Source organism: Barbus barbus, assembly GCF_936440315.1.
Source record: "Barbus barbus genome assembly, chromosome: 9".
NCBI lineage: Eukaryota > Metazoa > Chordata > Actinopteri > Cypriniformes > Cyprinidae > Barbus > Barbus barbus.
This window is the reverse complement of record NC_136737.1, coordinates 5,827,849-5,843,616: the sequence shown is the minus strand read 5'-3', so window position 1 is coordinate 5,843,616 and position 15,768 is coordinate 5,827,849. Positions and strand designations below refer to the sequence as shown.

The window sequence follows — 15,768 nt, the reverse complement described above, 5'->3', positions numbered from 1 at the left end:
GAACTCCACTTACAGGCCGCCGCGGACGTTATTGAAGGCATCCTAAAGTTGTCTGAACGTGAGGGATAGTCCCGGATGAGATCGTCAGGTGAAAGGTCATCATGTGGATAATTAAATTTACGGCTAAACTAATATTTATTAACTTTACTAGGGCGTTTAATTACAAAAAATAAAAAATAAAGTAAAATTTACATTTCCTTGACAAAAGGGCATTTTGGGCATCAAGGGGAAAAGGGGCAGGTGCTCAAGCACCCATCGCACTCCCCCCCCCCCCCACCCCCCACCCCCCTGCACGTGCCTGTGTACAGTACATACTTGTTAAATGACCTTGGTAACAGGCTGTAATAAGCAAAAAGGGAATTGTAGTAGTTTTTAATCAGAAAAGACTCTCATACCTGTCAGTAGTTTTGTGTGTTTGTGTTGGCTGACAAGTTTTGAGGGCGAGGTTTGTACAGAGAACTTGTGGTTGAAGGCATGGGGTGTGGTCTAATTCAGTCAGGCGGAAGTTAGCCAACAGTTAATCTTGTCTATGGTTTTTGATATACACATCTTTACTGCTGGTGCACATAGGTTTTCAAACGTGACTGAAACGTTTTCAGACCCCTGAACTGTTGAAGAAAATGTTTCACACGTTTGCTTTTTGCTGTTTGTGCTTTTGGCATCTGGTTGGTAAGTTATAGACAGTCTTTTACAGCTACACATTTATCATTTGGAGCTCTAAATAACTTCAGTTACTCCATAAAAAAAATGGGATTTACACAGCTCTATTTACTAGCTCATAACACAATACGAAAAGTTCTAATGTAAAACATATGAAGAATTGGGGATTCAAGTATCTGTGTTTTGCACCCAGTCTTATATTTTCCTCACTGATGTTTCTGTCTTACTAACTTTCCAAAGTTTGTAATCAATTCAAAACTGCGGCTAATTTCAGTTAAAGCTTTATTAAATTTAACTTTAATATATGTGACTGAGAGACTGTTTCTGTTTGTTCATCAGGCACGATCGGTGATACAGACACGGTGAAGTCAGTGTCAGTGAAGGAGGGAGATTCTGTCACTCTGCAGATTCATTTAACTGAAACACAGACAGGTGATAAGATTGTGTGGACATTTGGAACTAACAGGAATCTCATAGCTAGAATTAAGGGAAATACCAGTAAGATATTTAATGGTAGTGATGGGAGATTCAGAGACAGACTGAAGCTGGACAATCAGACTGGATCTCTGACCATCACAAACATCAGAACCACAGACTCTGGACTTTATCAAGTTGAGATCAGCAGCAACAACAGCAGATCAAAGGATCAACACAGTTTCAATGTTACTGTCTATGGTAAGTAGGGTATTACAGCTCACTCTATTATATTCTACAGATTTGGTATATGTATTGACATATTTTGATTGGAAGATTCAACTTTACTGTCATTGTACAAGTACAGATCCTTTGAAATATAAAAATCACTAATCACTTCACTAATTTGTGAAGCTCAATTATCTTTTACTGAACATCAGAAATATATTTTTGGGTTTTTCTCATTATGATGGATGATTAAGGGAATTTGGCTTTTGTTTTCGCTCCTATTTATATTTCTGTGAAACAGGAAGCCATGGCTGGATAATGTCATGTTCATAATCACCCTGGAGTGCTCAAAATTGTGAATATGAATGGGAATATACTTCAGAGATATTTTACTCATAAGAATTTCTAGAGGTACCAATAATTGTGTCCAATATGTTTTTGAGAAAAATGTTTTTTAAATTCTTATTATCCGATGAATGGTTAGATTTTTGTGAATTTTTTTTAATAAAAGATCAAAAGGATTAACAATGCAGATTAATTTTCACAGCCTTCTTTGATCATATTTACCAAGGGTGCTGATATTTTTGGCCATGACTGTATACACAGGGATAACAAGGTTAACCAGAAATAGGTTGAAACAAGCAATAAACTAATCAACAAAACTACAAACAGGCTACAAGATTAAAACAGGAAACTAAAACACTAACACTTCAATTTTAAAGTCCAAAATGGGGAATATCTGACAGAGACTTGTAGTTGATGTACTGTACCACAGTTAAAGCTCAACAAAATGTAACTTTAATGAGTGTAACTGAGAAACTGTTTCTGTTTGTTCATCAGGTGTGTTTGGTGTTACTGATGAAGTGAAGTCAATGTCAGTGCTGGAGGGAGATTCTGTCACTCTACAGATTAATGTTACAGAAACACAGACAGGTGATAAGATTGAGTGGACATTTGGAACTAACAGGTCTCTCATAGCTAGAATTAAGGGAAAGACCAGTAAGATATTTAATGGTACTGATGGGAGATTCAGAGACCGACTGAAGCTGGACAATCAAACTGGATCTCTGACCATCACAAACACCAGAACCACAGACTCTGGACTTTATCAAGTTGTGATCAGCAGCAGCTCAGAGGCAAAACACAGATTCAATGTTACTGTCTATTGTGAGTACAGCTTACTCTATTTTATACTACAGATTTGACATATTTCTTGACATAATTTCATTAGTAGTTCAACTTTACAGTCATTGTACAAGTACCTTTGAAATATGTTTGCAGTTGACATACTGTATTACACACCGATGCACTTTGTTAAAATGCTTTCAGTAGTAAGGTGACAAAAAAATAAATATCTGAAGGGGATAGAAGCATTTTTGTTCTCTTTAGGAAAAGGGACACATTTTTGCCTTTTGTAGTTCTTGTATTTGTAATGTCCAGAAGCAAGCGGAGGCAAACAAAGGCTTGGATTTGTTTTGCAGCAGCAGTTTCATAAAAGTAACCAAATTAATGGAAAACCTGAAACAAGGAAACAAAAACACAAAGATTTAAAAAAAAAATACATTCAACAACTGACAAAGTAGCAAGGGAAACACAAGGGTTAACAAGATTAACAAACTGGAGTTACACGATTAACCTGGGGAGACTAATCAAGAGGAAAAACTACAAACAAGGCACAGGAATCACTTCAACACAAAAGTCCAGACAAGACACATGGAACATGAAACAGCCCCCGTAAGGGAGTGGATTACAGACGCTCCAAGGACAAAACGCAAAGCAAAAGTACAGGTGGGAGGTGGAGCAGAGGCAGACCGGGGGCCCGGAAACCAAGGTAGAGCAGGAAGGAGCTAGTGGGGGCAGCGAGCACAGAGTTCAGAGGAGCACAGCGTATGCCCTCCTTTGCTGTGACAGGACAGGTAGAAGGTTCAGGAGCAGATGTCACTGCCTCAGAAGGATCTGGAGCAGATAATGCTGCCTCGGAGGAGCTGTAGACATTTACACACGTGTCAGAATTGTTGGTACCCTTGGTAAATATGATCAAAGAAGGCTGTGAAAATTAATCTGCATTGTTAATCCTTTTGATCTTTTATTTAAAAAAACTATATAAAAAATGTAACCTTTCATTGGAGAAGAAGAATTTAAAATGGGGGGAAATATCATTATGAAATATTTGCCAAAATAATGGCTCTAAATTTTCTCCTATAATGCCTGATGAGGTTAGAGAGCACCTGACAGGAGATCAGAGACCATTCCTTCATCCAGAATCACTCCAGACCCTTCAGATTCACAGCTCCAAGATGGTGCTGCTTCTCTTCAGTTCACCTCACTCATTTTCTACAGGGTTCAGGTCAGAGGACTGGAATGGCCATAGCAGAAGTTTGGTTTTGTGCTCAGTGACCCATTGTTCTGTTGTTTTTGAGGTTTGTGTTTGGATTATTGTCCATTTGAAGATCCAGACATGGCCCATTATAAGATTTCTAACAGAGTCAGTCACTTGTTGATTTTTTTTATCTGTTGGTATTTGATAGAATCCATGCTGCCATGTGTCTAAACAAGATGTCCAGGACCTCCAGCAGAAATATAGGCGCGCAACATCAAAAATACAGCAGTATTTCATTGTACACATGGGGTACTTTTTATCCCTGTGTGCACCAAACCCATCTTGAGTGTTTGCTGCTAAAAACTCATTTTTTTGTTTCATCTGACCATAGAAGCCAGTCCCATTTGAAGTTCCAGTCGTGTCTGATAACTGAATATGCTGGAGTTTGTTTTTGGATGACTGAGGATAATTTTTCTTGAAACCCTCCTGAACAACATGTGGTGGTCTTGGGGCTGTTTGATCTTTTTTTAAGGTTTTCTGACCCCGAGACTCAACTATTTTCTGCAATTCTCCAGCTGTGGTCCTTGGAGAGTCTTTAGCCACTCAAACTCTCCTTCTCACCGTGCATTAGTATGATATAGACACACGTCCTCTTCCAGGCAGTTTCGTAACATTTTATGTTGATTGGAAATTCTTAATTATTGCCCTGATGGTGGAAAATGGAATTTTCACTGCTCTAGCTCTTTTCTTAAAACCACTTCACTAATTTGTGAAGCTCAATTATCTTTTGCTGCACATCAGAAATATATTCTTTGGTTTTTCTCATTGTGATGGATGATTAAGGGAATTTGGCCTTTGTTTTCCCTTGTTTTTCTATGAAACAGGAAGCCATGACTGGATAATATCATGTTCATAATCACCCTGGAGTGCTCAAAAGTGTAAATATGAATGGGAATATACTTCAGAGATATTTTACTCTTAAGAATGTTGGGAATTAACAGTTAAAACCTATGGACCAGGTATGATGAACAAAGACCAAGAGTCAGATTGCGATTAATTAAAGAAATTTACAGAAGAAATAGTTTGCAGTTTCATCCGCAGAAGACAGCGCTAACACTCGCACAGAGTTCATAGACCGCCCTCGCTTTACAGTACAAAATTCACCACAATTATACCCTGACAGAGGTTGTTAATAGTGTCAATGCATAAGTCAGCAAATTTCTGATTGGTTCCAAAACCTAGATAAACTTAGATAATTTCCACATATGGATGCAAGCTTGAAGCATATCTTCTGATGACTGTTTTGGTGACGAGTGATCAGAAGTCAGACGCAAAACGTCTCTCCAAAGACGTATATCTGATACGCTGGACATTGGCAGATGGATGTTTGTCCTGGGACTGTCTGCGCTTCTTCCTGTACAGACACATACGCAGAGAAACACACATACGCAGAGAAACACTTATCTTACTTCAAGGTTACCTCAGCCCTAAACCTTATCGGGCATGGTTAAGCACACAATGAAAGCAGCTTCTCAGAGAGTAGAATGGCAGACTAAAGCCATATTCAATTTATTCTCTAACATGAATAATTATTAATTAAAGTTACATTTATGCAAGAAATAATATAATTAATATTATTATGAAGGCCATTGTAGAGCTGCGATCCACTCCAGGCCAGGGGAAGTCGTGGCCTAATGGTTAGAGAGTCGGACTCGTAATCCAAAGGTTGCGGGTTCGAGTCTCGGGCCGGCAGGGATTGTAGGTGGGGGGAGTGAATGTCCAGCGCTCTCTCCACCCTCAATACCACGACTGAGGTGCCCTTGAGCAAGGCACCGAACCCCCAACTGCTCCGGGTGTGTGTTCACTGCTGTGTGTGTGCATGTTGGATGGGTTAAATGCAGAGCACAAATTCCGAGTATGGGTCACCGTACTTGGCAGTATGTCACTTCACTTCACTTATCCTTCAAGAATTTCTAGGAGTACCAATAATTGTCCAACATGTATTTGAGAAAAAACTTTTATTTCATAATGAGATTCAAGGAAAGTTTTGTGATGAGGAAAGGAAGGTTTTTGTTGTTGTTGTTGTTTGTTTGTTTTAGAAAATCAAAAGGAACATTAATGCAGGTTTATTTTCAGAGCCTTCTTTGATCATATTTACCAAGGGTACCAACAGTTCTGACCACGTGTGTATATGGCCCAAACACACAAAATGGTGGTCACCATCACATCAGCACAGATGATGCTGGAAGAGCTTCCAAGACCACTGGATTGGAGGGTGAAGCAGGGAACGCTGGGCTTGCACCAATCTCAGCTCTGGATATGCCACACTGGACATCAGTCTTGTCCACCATAAGACAGGTCCAGTGGCCAAGATGGTACAGGCTGATAATGTCAGTGTTCAAAGCTTCAAAGCCACTCCCCCCATGGAGTACCATGTCACTATGTCAGAAATGACTCTGGCTGTTTCTCAATTCCAAGATCTGCAAAGAGCAGACCTGTGTTCTCATGGAGACCAGTCTTGCCAGGCTTCCTTGAAAGAACGACCTCGGAAGGATGCGAGAACACAGAACGCATCCTTGTAAGAATTGAGATGCGCTGTGATCTTGATCAACTGACAGTCCCAGCAGCTTATAAAGATTGAGTCAGTACACCGTACACAATAAATAACACATAAACATCACAACCAAATGTCATTAACGCTTTTAAAACATTTTTAATTTTATTTTAGACAATATTTTCATATTTTATAGCTTTTTACCGCATGTATTTGTGAATATGATTAGCTATTTATAATGATATATATTCTTTGCCAATGTTAAAAATATTTTTAATATGCCAATAAAATGTATGACAGGCTTTCTCACTTCATTAAAATTATGCAAAACAAAATGTTAAATGTTTACTTTCATAAGCTGTCATATATTTGTGTGCTTGCAGCGGGAATCTCTGAAGCCTACAGTCTAACGTACGTTGTCTGCCCGCAGCGTCTTATGGGATTTCTAACGGTTCAATTCTCTCAATTCTGCATTCGATCCATCCTTGATTTTAGGAACACATCCGGCCACTTTCATATGTCCTCTGTACTTGCGTTATTGAGTATTTGAAATGAACTTTGACAGTCAATGATGACTTAAATATCGTAAATTTAAATTTGAGACAAGGACGTAAGATCGCATAAACGGTCTCTGTTTCCTTGAGCATCCTGTCCAGCCAAGTCTCAGTCTCAGACGTCACACCCATGGACTGCTAGCTGAATGTCAGATGCATATGACACAAAATACTGGAAACCCTTCGGGAGTTTCGAAGTCATTATTGGATTGGTTAAATTGTACAGGATTTCTGGGAGACCCATGTGCATAGGCGGAGTTTGGGGGGGGCACGCCCCCCCCCCAGATCAGAGCCCAATCGATTTTGTCAGATCTATGAATACAAAAATATTTTCAGATTGTCTCATTTTATTTGCATTATCTTATTTTAATGAGTATGTTAAGGCTAAATTATTTGTAGTTAATGTAAAAAAAAAAAAAAAAAACCTACTCTCACAACTCGCGAATCTCAAAGTATCGCGTGAGTGTAAGTTACTCTCTTCTCGTTCTCTTCCCGCTTTCTGCAAAGATACGCTAAATGAACAAAATGTATATTCGTCGTTTTTTTAATAAACCCACAATAAAAATCGTGGAGGTCTCTAACTTTGACACTTCTCAAAAGAGGCGGATTCTTCTACATTAGGTAAGACATAAGTTTTTATTCCACTCTTTGTATAGCCAACCAGGCGTAGTTGTAAATGTATTTTAAAGGGGCTATATAGGTTTTTACTTAAAAAAATCTTTAAGATAAGAGTTTTCATTTGTCCATTTATGAGCCAACCATAATGTAATAGGAAGAATGACACCTTGACTGTCCACCAAGGTTGCCTCTATCAGCCTGTAGGCTCAGTTGTGTCTGGACTCTGGAGGAGTCGGGTCCAAATTGGCACGAAAATTCACAAAATGTGACGTCATGCGCGTTTTCGTCTACAGCGGCAATCGCTAGCGGTAGTGTTTGAAATGGACTCTGTGGACGGAAAGAAGCGACCAGCCTCCAGCACAACCCAGACACAAAAACAAACAAACAAACAAACAAAAAAGCCTCATTTAGTGCGCACCGAGAACGAGCATGAGACTGGCTGCAGTTCCTCTAACGGCCACTGGTGTCAGTAACTGTTAGAAATTTCAGAACTTACGCAGTGCTCCTTTAAATGAAGAAGAAAATATATAGGCTATAAATAATTTAAAATATGGTATATGCAGTGTGCAAAAATAAAATAAAAAAATATGGTATATACGGTGTGTAAAAAATAAAAAATCGGAGCTCATGGTCTACCGGTAGGTGCCCCCCCAGGCAAAAATGTGAAACTCCGCCTATGCCCATGTGTCCCCTTTTTTAACATTCTGCATGGAAACTAAGATGCCGTGGCGCCAAAGAAGAAAGTTTGTGGGAAATACTCCTTGAAATAAATTCAAGAGTTTTACACACTGGTCTGTTATTGTTGGGACATTTCCATGCCCCTAAACATAATGCAGCAGAAAACTAAACTTGGTTGCTTTACCTGTTAGTCTTATATGGCCTCTTGGGTGGTCCTTGGCCATTTTAAGCAGCCAAGGTTCCCAGACATTCTGCCGTCTGGTTACATGAGACTATGACCAGTGTTGTGAGTTTGTGAACTTTCTAAATTTACAAATCTGTTTCATGTTGTTCTTTTATTTCCTCAGATTGTACATTCTGTTGTCATGTTCCTGAAGCTGTGACTCGATTGGTTATCTCTGTTCTGGTGGGCGTGGCTGCTGCTTTTATTGTGGTGTATGACATCACCTCCAGAAAAGTTGAACAGGAAAGAACGAAACGGACATCATCATCATCATCATCATCCGACCCTCACAGGTGAATCATGTGTTCATCTTCCCTTGAACCAGACAATGCAATTATAATGCAATTCAGACAAAAAAAATATGGCCTTATAGATTAAAGCCCAGTGCTTTTAATGATCAATCAATTTCCTCATAATGATTACTGTTTTTTTATTTATTTATTTATTGTTAGCCTGGTAAGGGAATTAATTGTTGTGTGGACCTCTCTGTACTTAAAGTTTACAAAGAACAGTGATGCTAATGCTAAGCTAACTAAAAAAAATCTGAATGCCCATTCTTGGCTGATTTTAACCTGTTGAATTCTCTGTTGCTTCTCACTGGTTAATATTAGCATTATTTATTATAATTATTATTAATCAGTAATACAGCTGCTAAACCAATATGACAGTATTCAGCTATGCCCTGTTCCTCCCTGCTAAAAAAATAAAATTAAAATAACAAATAAATAAATAAAATCAGCCTAACTTTTTTTAAGCTAGAAGTAGCTGGTTTAGCTGGTACGCCAACCTGGCTGAGCTGGTAAAGCTGGTCTCCCATCCTGACCACCTAAAGAAGTGGTCAAAATCTCTCTAAAACCAGACTGCAAACCAGCTATGGCCAGCTAAAACCAGCCAACCACGTTAGGTGGTTAAAACAATTATTTTTAAAAAGCAACACATGGCTTGTTTCCACTGGGCGGTAAGGTTAGGTACAGTACAGTACGGTGCGCAATTATTTCCGAAGTTGTGAATGGTACCAAAATAGCAAACTGTACCGTACCACTTTTTTTGGTACCCTTCCGTTGGGGTACCTAGCACAGCAAAGGGTGCCAAAAGGGTGGAGCTAAACTGCGGAAGTTGATTGGTTGAAGGGGTTAAAGCTTCTCCTTCAATTGTTCTGCTCTGCTTTGTTCGGCTAATTACAATAGAGTGCGCAAATACACAAAAATATAACAGTGTATTTTATAATTTTATATTTTCACACAGACAATAGCAGTTTCTCAATATACGTTCTTGTCTGTTCTTGTGGACTTCATTATTGCCAAAAAACCTGTGTAATTTTCAAAATATTACTGTTATCATGTCATGAAATGTAGTTTTAAGAGTTTTTCAGGCAAGAATGTAGTTGTTTAAAACTCAAATCTGTGGTTTATTTATAAAGATAATGCCTATTTGGAAAATTTGCTATGCCGATTTCGGAGCTACATGCGTTCAGCGGGTGCTCAGTGCTCATGTATCCGCCTCGAGCAGCTTTATGCACAGCTAGTCCTTCCGACATTTGCCGCTGGCTCTGACGTCTCTGTAGTGATTAAACATGAGAGAGATGTTTTGTGTATATTTAACAGGCATTCGTGGTCTCATGAATAGGGATGGGTATCGTTAAGGTTTTAACGGTATTACTACTCTTACCGATACTGCTTATCGATCCGGTACTTTAACGGTATTCTAATCGGTACTTTTTGTTTTACTTTGTTCTTTGTTCATATTCTTACAGTATCTTATCTTATGTATATAAAACACAAAAAATGCCTGCACTTCATCAATTTGTAAATGCACCAGTGTGCAGGTATTTTTAGTGTTTTATATACATAAGATAAGATACAGTAACAACATGAACAAAGAAACAAAGTAAAACAAACTGACAAATACAATAAAACAAACACACAAACGAAATGAAATAAACAGTGCTTTAATTTTTCCATGAAGGTCTACTAATATTAATGTTCAGGTAAGTAATAGTTACAAAAGTAATCAAATGTAAATGAGCACTGCATAGTTTTCACTGTATGTACTGATAGATTTATGTTTATTAAAGCTATAACGTTGTTCAGATTAAGAGCTGTGGGTGATTTTCTCTTTGCATTTTGTTCTTTGATTAACATTGATGGCTCAAGCTCCAGTCTGACACTTTAAGACAATATACTGACACGCATCGGATTTTCTCCCAGCTGTTCTCGTCCACTTAAAACAAAAGTGAAGACTCTCATAACCGGCCATTTTGACACATTGTGTGTGTATTTTTTGGCATATTTTTGTGTGTTATTTCGACGCGCCCGAAGCTCAAAGTGTACTTTGCTTGTCCGTTTTGGAGCACGCCGCCGCGCAGGCACACGCGCGCACACACATTTCAGCCTGGGGAACAGCAGATTGTACTTTCAACGTTTTACTATCAAATATGTCCTGCAATGTAGCAACAGTAAAGACGGCATTTTATAACAATCACTGATTGAGCTGATTCAGATTTTAAGTTTTGGTTCGGAGGAACGAATCCGCGCCGCTATGAAGGGAAGAGAGTTGTGCTAGAAGAAATGCGGCTGTAATCCTTGGAAGCCAAAATGGAAAAAAAAAATACTTAGCTTAATATAACAGCCACAGGCCTAAAGTGTGAGCAGATGTTTGAATAGTTGGTTCTCTCTTCTATCATAATTAAACAGGACTTTCATGTTGCGTGTGTTGAAGCTCCTCCGCGTGAGCGCGATCTGGCTTCTGAATTGCGCATAGCAAAAATGCATCATAGACAAATGTTTGAATATTATTGCACATAAAAACAGCTGGCGACATTATATATATATATATATATAGAGAGAGAGAGAGAGAGAGAGCAACAATAAATGTATGTGTGTTTTCTTAATTTCTCCAATACCGACAGAAGTACCGATAACGTCAGAGCTTATCGATACTCCGGTCTTTCATAATTTAGCCCCGAGACCGATTTAATACCGAGTTTCGGTACCCATCCCTACTCATGAATCTATTATTTGTTCCTGGTCAAGTCAAGTCAAGTCACCTTTATTTATATAGCGCTTTTAACGATACAAATTGTGTCAAAGCAACTGCACAATATCAAAAAAGGAAAATAGTCAATATTGTAAAATGACAAGATTAAACACTCAATATTTAGTTTAAAGGCATTTAATTATTGAATTCAGTGATGGCATCGTTCAGCTCAGTTCAATACAAAAAGTTTCTGTTCAATCAAGTCGACGATATCGCTGGAAATGAAGTGTCCCCAACTGAGCAAGCCAGAGGCGACAGCGGCAAGGAACCAAAACTCCATCGGTGACAGAATGGAGAAAAAAACCTTGGGAGAAACCAGGCTCAGTCGGGGGGCCATTTCTCCTCTGGCCAGACGACCCGGCAGTTCAATTCCAACTGCTGCACAGTCAGATTGTAAGGGCTCAACTGGTTCCAGTGGTTTTCCCCCAATGGCTGTCTAAGTGACGCGGTCCTCCCCGGGTGATCTGTCTCTGGGGCTCATCTAGGTGTCCCGGTCTCCGCTGATGTTCAGGGCTGTAGAGATCGTCTCTAGGTGCTGATCCACCATCTGATCTGGTGACTGCAGTGACCTCGGAATAAGAAAGAAACAGACTAATATTATTGCATAATAATACATAATAATAATATTGCAGAACAGCCACCCAATAAAGCATTACAATAATCTAACCTTGAGGTCATAAACGCATGAATTAATCATTCTGAATTTGACATTGAGAGCATATGTCTCAGTTTAGATATATTTTTAAGATGAAAAAATGCAGTTTTACAAATGTTAGAAACATGGCTGTCAAAGGAGAGATTGCTATCAAATAGCACACCTAGGTTCTTGACTGATGATGAAGAATCGACAGAGCAGCCATCAAGTGTTAGACAGAGTTCTAGGTTAATACTTGTGGGGGTTTTAGGTCCAACAATTAACACCTCTGTTTTTTTCCGAATTTAGCAGTAAGAAATTACTCGTCATCCAGTTTTTTATATCGACTATGCATTCCATAAGTTTCTCGATTTGGTGTGTTTCACCGGGCCGTGAAGAAATATACAGGTGCTGCTCATAAAATTAGAATATCATGAAAAAATTGATTTATTTCAATAATACCATTCAAAAAGTGAAACTTGTATATTAGATTCATTCATTACACACAGACTGGTATATTTCAAATGTCTATTTCCTTTCATTTTGATGATTATAACTGACAACTAATGAAAGTCCCAAATTCAGTATCTCAGAAAATTAGAATATTGTGAAAATGTTCAATATTGAAGACACCTGGTGCCAAACTCTAATCAGCTAATTAACTCAAAACACCTGCAAAAGCCTTTAAATGGTCTCTCAGTCTATTTCTGTAGGCTACACAATCATGGGGAAGACTGCTGAATTGACAGTTGTCCAAAAGACGGCCATTGACACCTTGCACAAGGAGGGCAAGACACAAAAGGTCATTGCTAAAGAGGCTGGCTGTTCACAGAGCTTGTGTCCAAGCACATTAATAGAGGCGAAGGGAAGGACAAGATGTGGTAGAAAAAAAGTGTACAAGCAATAGGGATAACTGCACCCTGGAGAGGGTTGTGAAACAAAGCCTATTCAAAAATGTGGGGGAGATTCACAAAGAGTGGACTGCAGCTGGAGTCAGTGCTTCAAGAACCACCACTTCACAGACGTATGCAAGACATGGGTTTCAGCTGTCGCATTCCTTGTGTCAAGCCACTCTTGAACAAGAGACAGCGTCAGAAGCGCCTTGCCTGGGCTAAAGACAAAAAGGACTGGACTGCTGCTGAGTGGTCCAAAGTTATGTTCTCTGATGAAAGTAAATTTTGCATTTCCTTTGGAAATCAAGGTCCCAGAGTCTGGAGGAAGAGAGGAGAGGCACATAATCCACGTTGCTTGAGGTCCAGTGTAAAGTTTCCACAGTCATTGATGGTTTGGTTTTTTTTTTTGCATTGGTCTTAATTGATATTCTAATTTTCTGAGAATTTGGGACTTTCATTAGTTGTCAGTTATAATCATCAAAATTAAAGGAAATAAACATTTGAAATATCAATTTGTGTGTAATGAATAAATCTAATATACAAGTTTCACTTTTTGAATGGTATTACTGAAATAAATCAACTTTTTCATGATATTCTAATTTTATGACCAGCACCTGTAGAGTATCATCAGCATAACAGTGAAAGCTAACCCCGTGTTTCCTGATGATATTTCCCAAGGGTAACAAAGCGTGAAAAGTAACGGCCCTAGTACTGAGCCTTGAGGTACTCCATACTGATCGATATGATACCTCTTCATTCACTGCTACGAATTGATGGTGGTCAGATAAGTATGATTTAAACATGCTAATGCACTTCTTCTAATACCAACAAAGTTTTCTAGTCTATTAGTCTATTAATATTTATATTATTAAGAATTATTTATTAATATTGTTTTTCATCCCTCTGTCACAGATCAGCCAGGCTCCAAAACCAATCCATCACAACGATCACAATCACCTGAGTATTAATTCACGTCACCTGCACCTCATTTGGCATCCAATCCATCCAGAACTATTTAAGCACACACCCCACTCCAGCACATTGCCTGATTTTGATTACACGAACAGCTCTATGCAACTATCTACTATTAACCTGATCGTATACTTACCTCCTGTTCCTCCTCCTCGTGGGTTCCCCGTGTCTTCATTGTCTGTCTTCCCTCATCAACCATTGAGTTGTCTCTCCACCATCGCTCTTGGGTGTGTGCTGCTCCATGTCATCCATGAGTTCCTGGCAAGACAAAATCTCTCAGGATATCCTTTTACATCTCATTAAACTTCCAAGTTCATACTCGCCATCCTTCCCTGCTTCCCCTATTGCTGAATCAAATAAATATATTGCATTGTTTGAACATTCATCTGTGTCCAGTCTGCTTACCGTAACACTATCTATCTGGTCTTAAATTATCTTATCTTGTACCTAATATAATATGGCAGTGGCTATTTGCACTAAGTGTAAATGGCATCTAATTGCTATCGCTATTGCTTTTAATTAGATGCTATTTATACTAAGTGCAAATAGCAATGGATTCTATTTACCACTGTTAAAGGTTTACTCCACCCCAAAATGACAATTTTGTCATTAATCACTTACCCCCATGTCGTTTCAAACCCATAAAAGCTTTGTTCATCTTCGGAACACAATTTAAGATGTTTTAGATGAGACCCGGGAGGCTTGTGACTGTCCCATTGACTGCCAAGTAATTACCACTGTCAAGGCACAGAAAAGTATGAAAAGCATCATCAGGATAGTCCATCTGCCATCAGTGGTTCAATCTGAATTTTATCATGTGACAAGAATACTTTTTGTACGCAAAGAAAATAAAAATGACTTTTTTACAACAATTTATCTCCTCTGTGTCTCTCTGCATCACTGTAGCACCATTTTAGAGATTATCCACTGAAGGCAAACTGTGTACGCTCTTCTGAGCCAAAATCAGCCGTGTCAGCCGCACCAAAAGGATGTGCTATTCTAAAATAGCGCATCCTTGTGTTGCGGCTTATAGTGCAACTTTAGTCCAGTTGGAGCGAGTCTTTGGATCTGTGTAGTTAGCAATACTACTCTGATCTGACCAAGTTTCAGCTCTCTAGGCCTTACGGTTTGGGCTGCGCGATCAGTTTTACAGGAGAAGAATAATCATTTTTAAATAAAATCCTTACAATTACAATAGGGTTAGTCTCAGCCTCAGACGTCACACCCACAGAATGTTAGCTAAACGTCTGATGCATATGGCACACTTATCTGGAAACACTTCAGGAGTTTTGAAGTCATTGTTGGATTGGTTCTGATTATACAGGATTTCCGGGAGACGTGTGTGTTGCATTCTTTAATGTTCCACCTGGAAACAAAAATGCCATGGCGCCAAACCCCCTCACGAAAGAAGAAACCCGTCGTGTTTACAACTGACAACGAGCGCTTGTCAGGATCATCTAAACGCTGAATTTTCAAAAGTATGTGAAAAAATTTTAAAGTTTGTGGTATAGAATCTTTAAAATATGTCCAAGAGTTTTACACATCGGTCTGTTATTGTGGCGACGTTTTCACACCCAGAAACGCGACGCGGCACAAAACGAAACATGATTGGTTGCTTTACCTGTCTTTAATGCCTTGGCCATTCAAAGCGAATGAAGACTACAATAGGGTGCTTGAACTCCTAATAAAAACTTGAATATTACACCACATGGGATTCAAACATCCAACTTTTCAAGTAAAGTGTTTGTTGGTTATCACAATACACCACTGAGAAATGTATTCATATAGCTGCAGAATTTCAGTAGTTCAAGCTAGAATGAACCAAAAAAAAAACTTATTTCCAATCTAAATAAGAGTAATTAGTACATCACTTATTTAAGTACCCACATATTTAATTAATCAAAATGTAAAAGAAAAACAATTTAAAAAAAGGTTATAAAGTTGCACCACACAGGACCCACAGTCTCCAGATCAAGTCCCTGTC

The 15,768-nt window shown here is 38.8% G+C and overlaps 2 protein-coding genes across 2 annotated transcripts in view; both read left to right on the top strand.

The window, feature by feature from the left end:
- LOC306874969 (uncharacterized protein) overlaps positions 1 to 8,783 on the top strand; it is a 111,878-nt gene extending 103,095 nt beyond the window's left edge. The window contains exons 2-3 of the mRNA XM_079425312.1: positions 2,143 to 2,469; positions 8,374 to 8,783. Of these exons, the coding sequence (XP_079281438.1) occupies positions 2,175 to 2,469; positions 8,374 to 8,546 (468 nt within the window). The 5' untranslated portion in view covers positions 2,143 to 2,174 and the 3' untranslated portion in view covers positions 8,547 to 8,783. The remainder of the gene's footprint in view (positions 1 to 2,142; positions 2,470 to 8,373) is intronic.
- LOC306874607 (uncharacterized protein) overlaps positions 1 to 15,768 on the top strand; it is a gene marked incomplete at both ends in the record, with an annotated part of 341,414 nt that overhangs the window by 262,583 nt on the left and 63,063 nt on the right. The window lies entirely within an intron of this gene.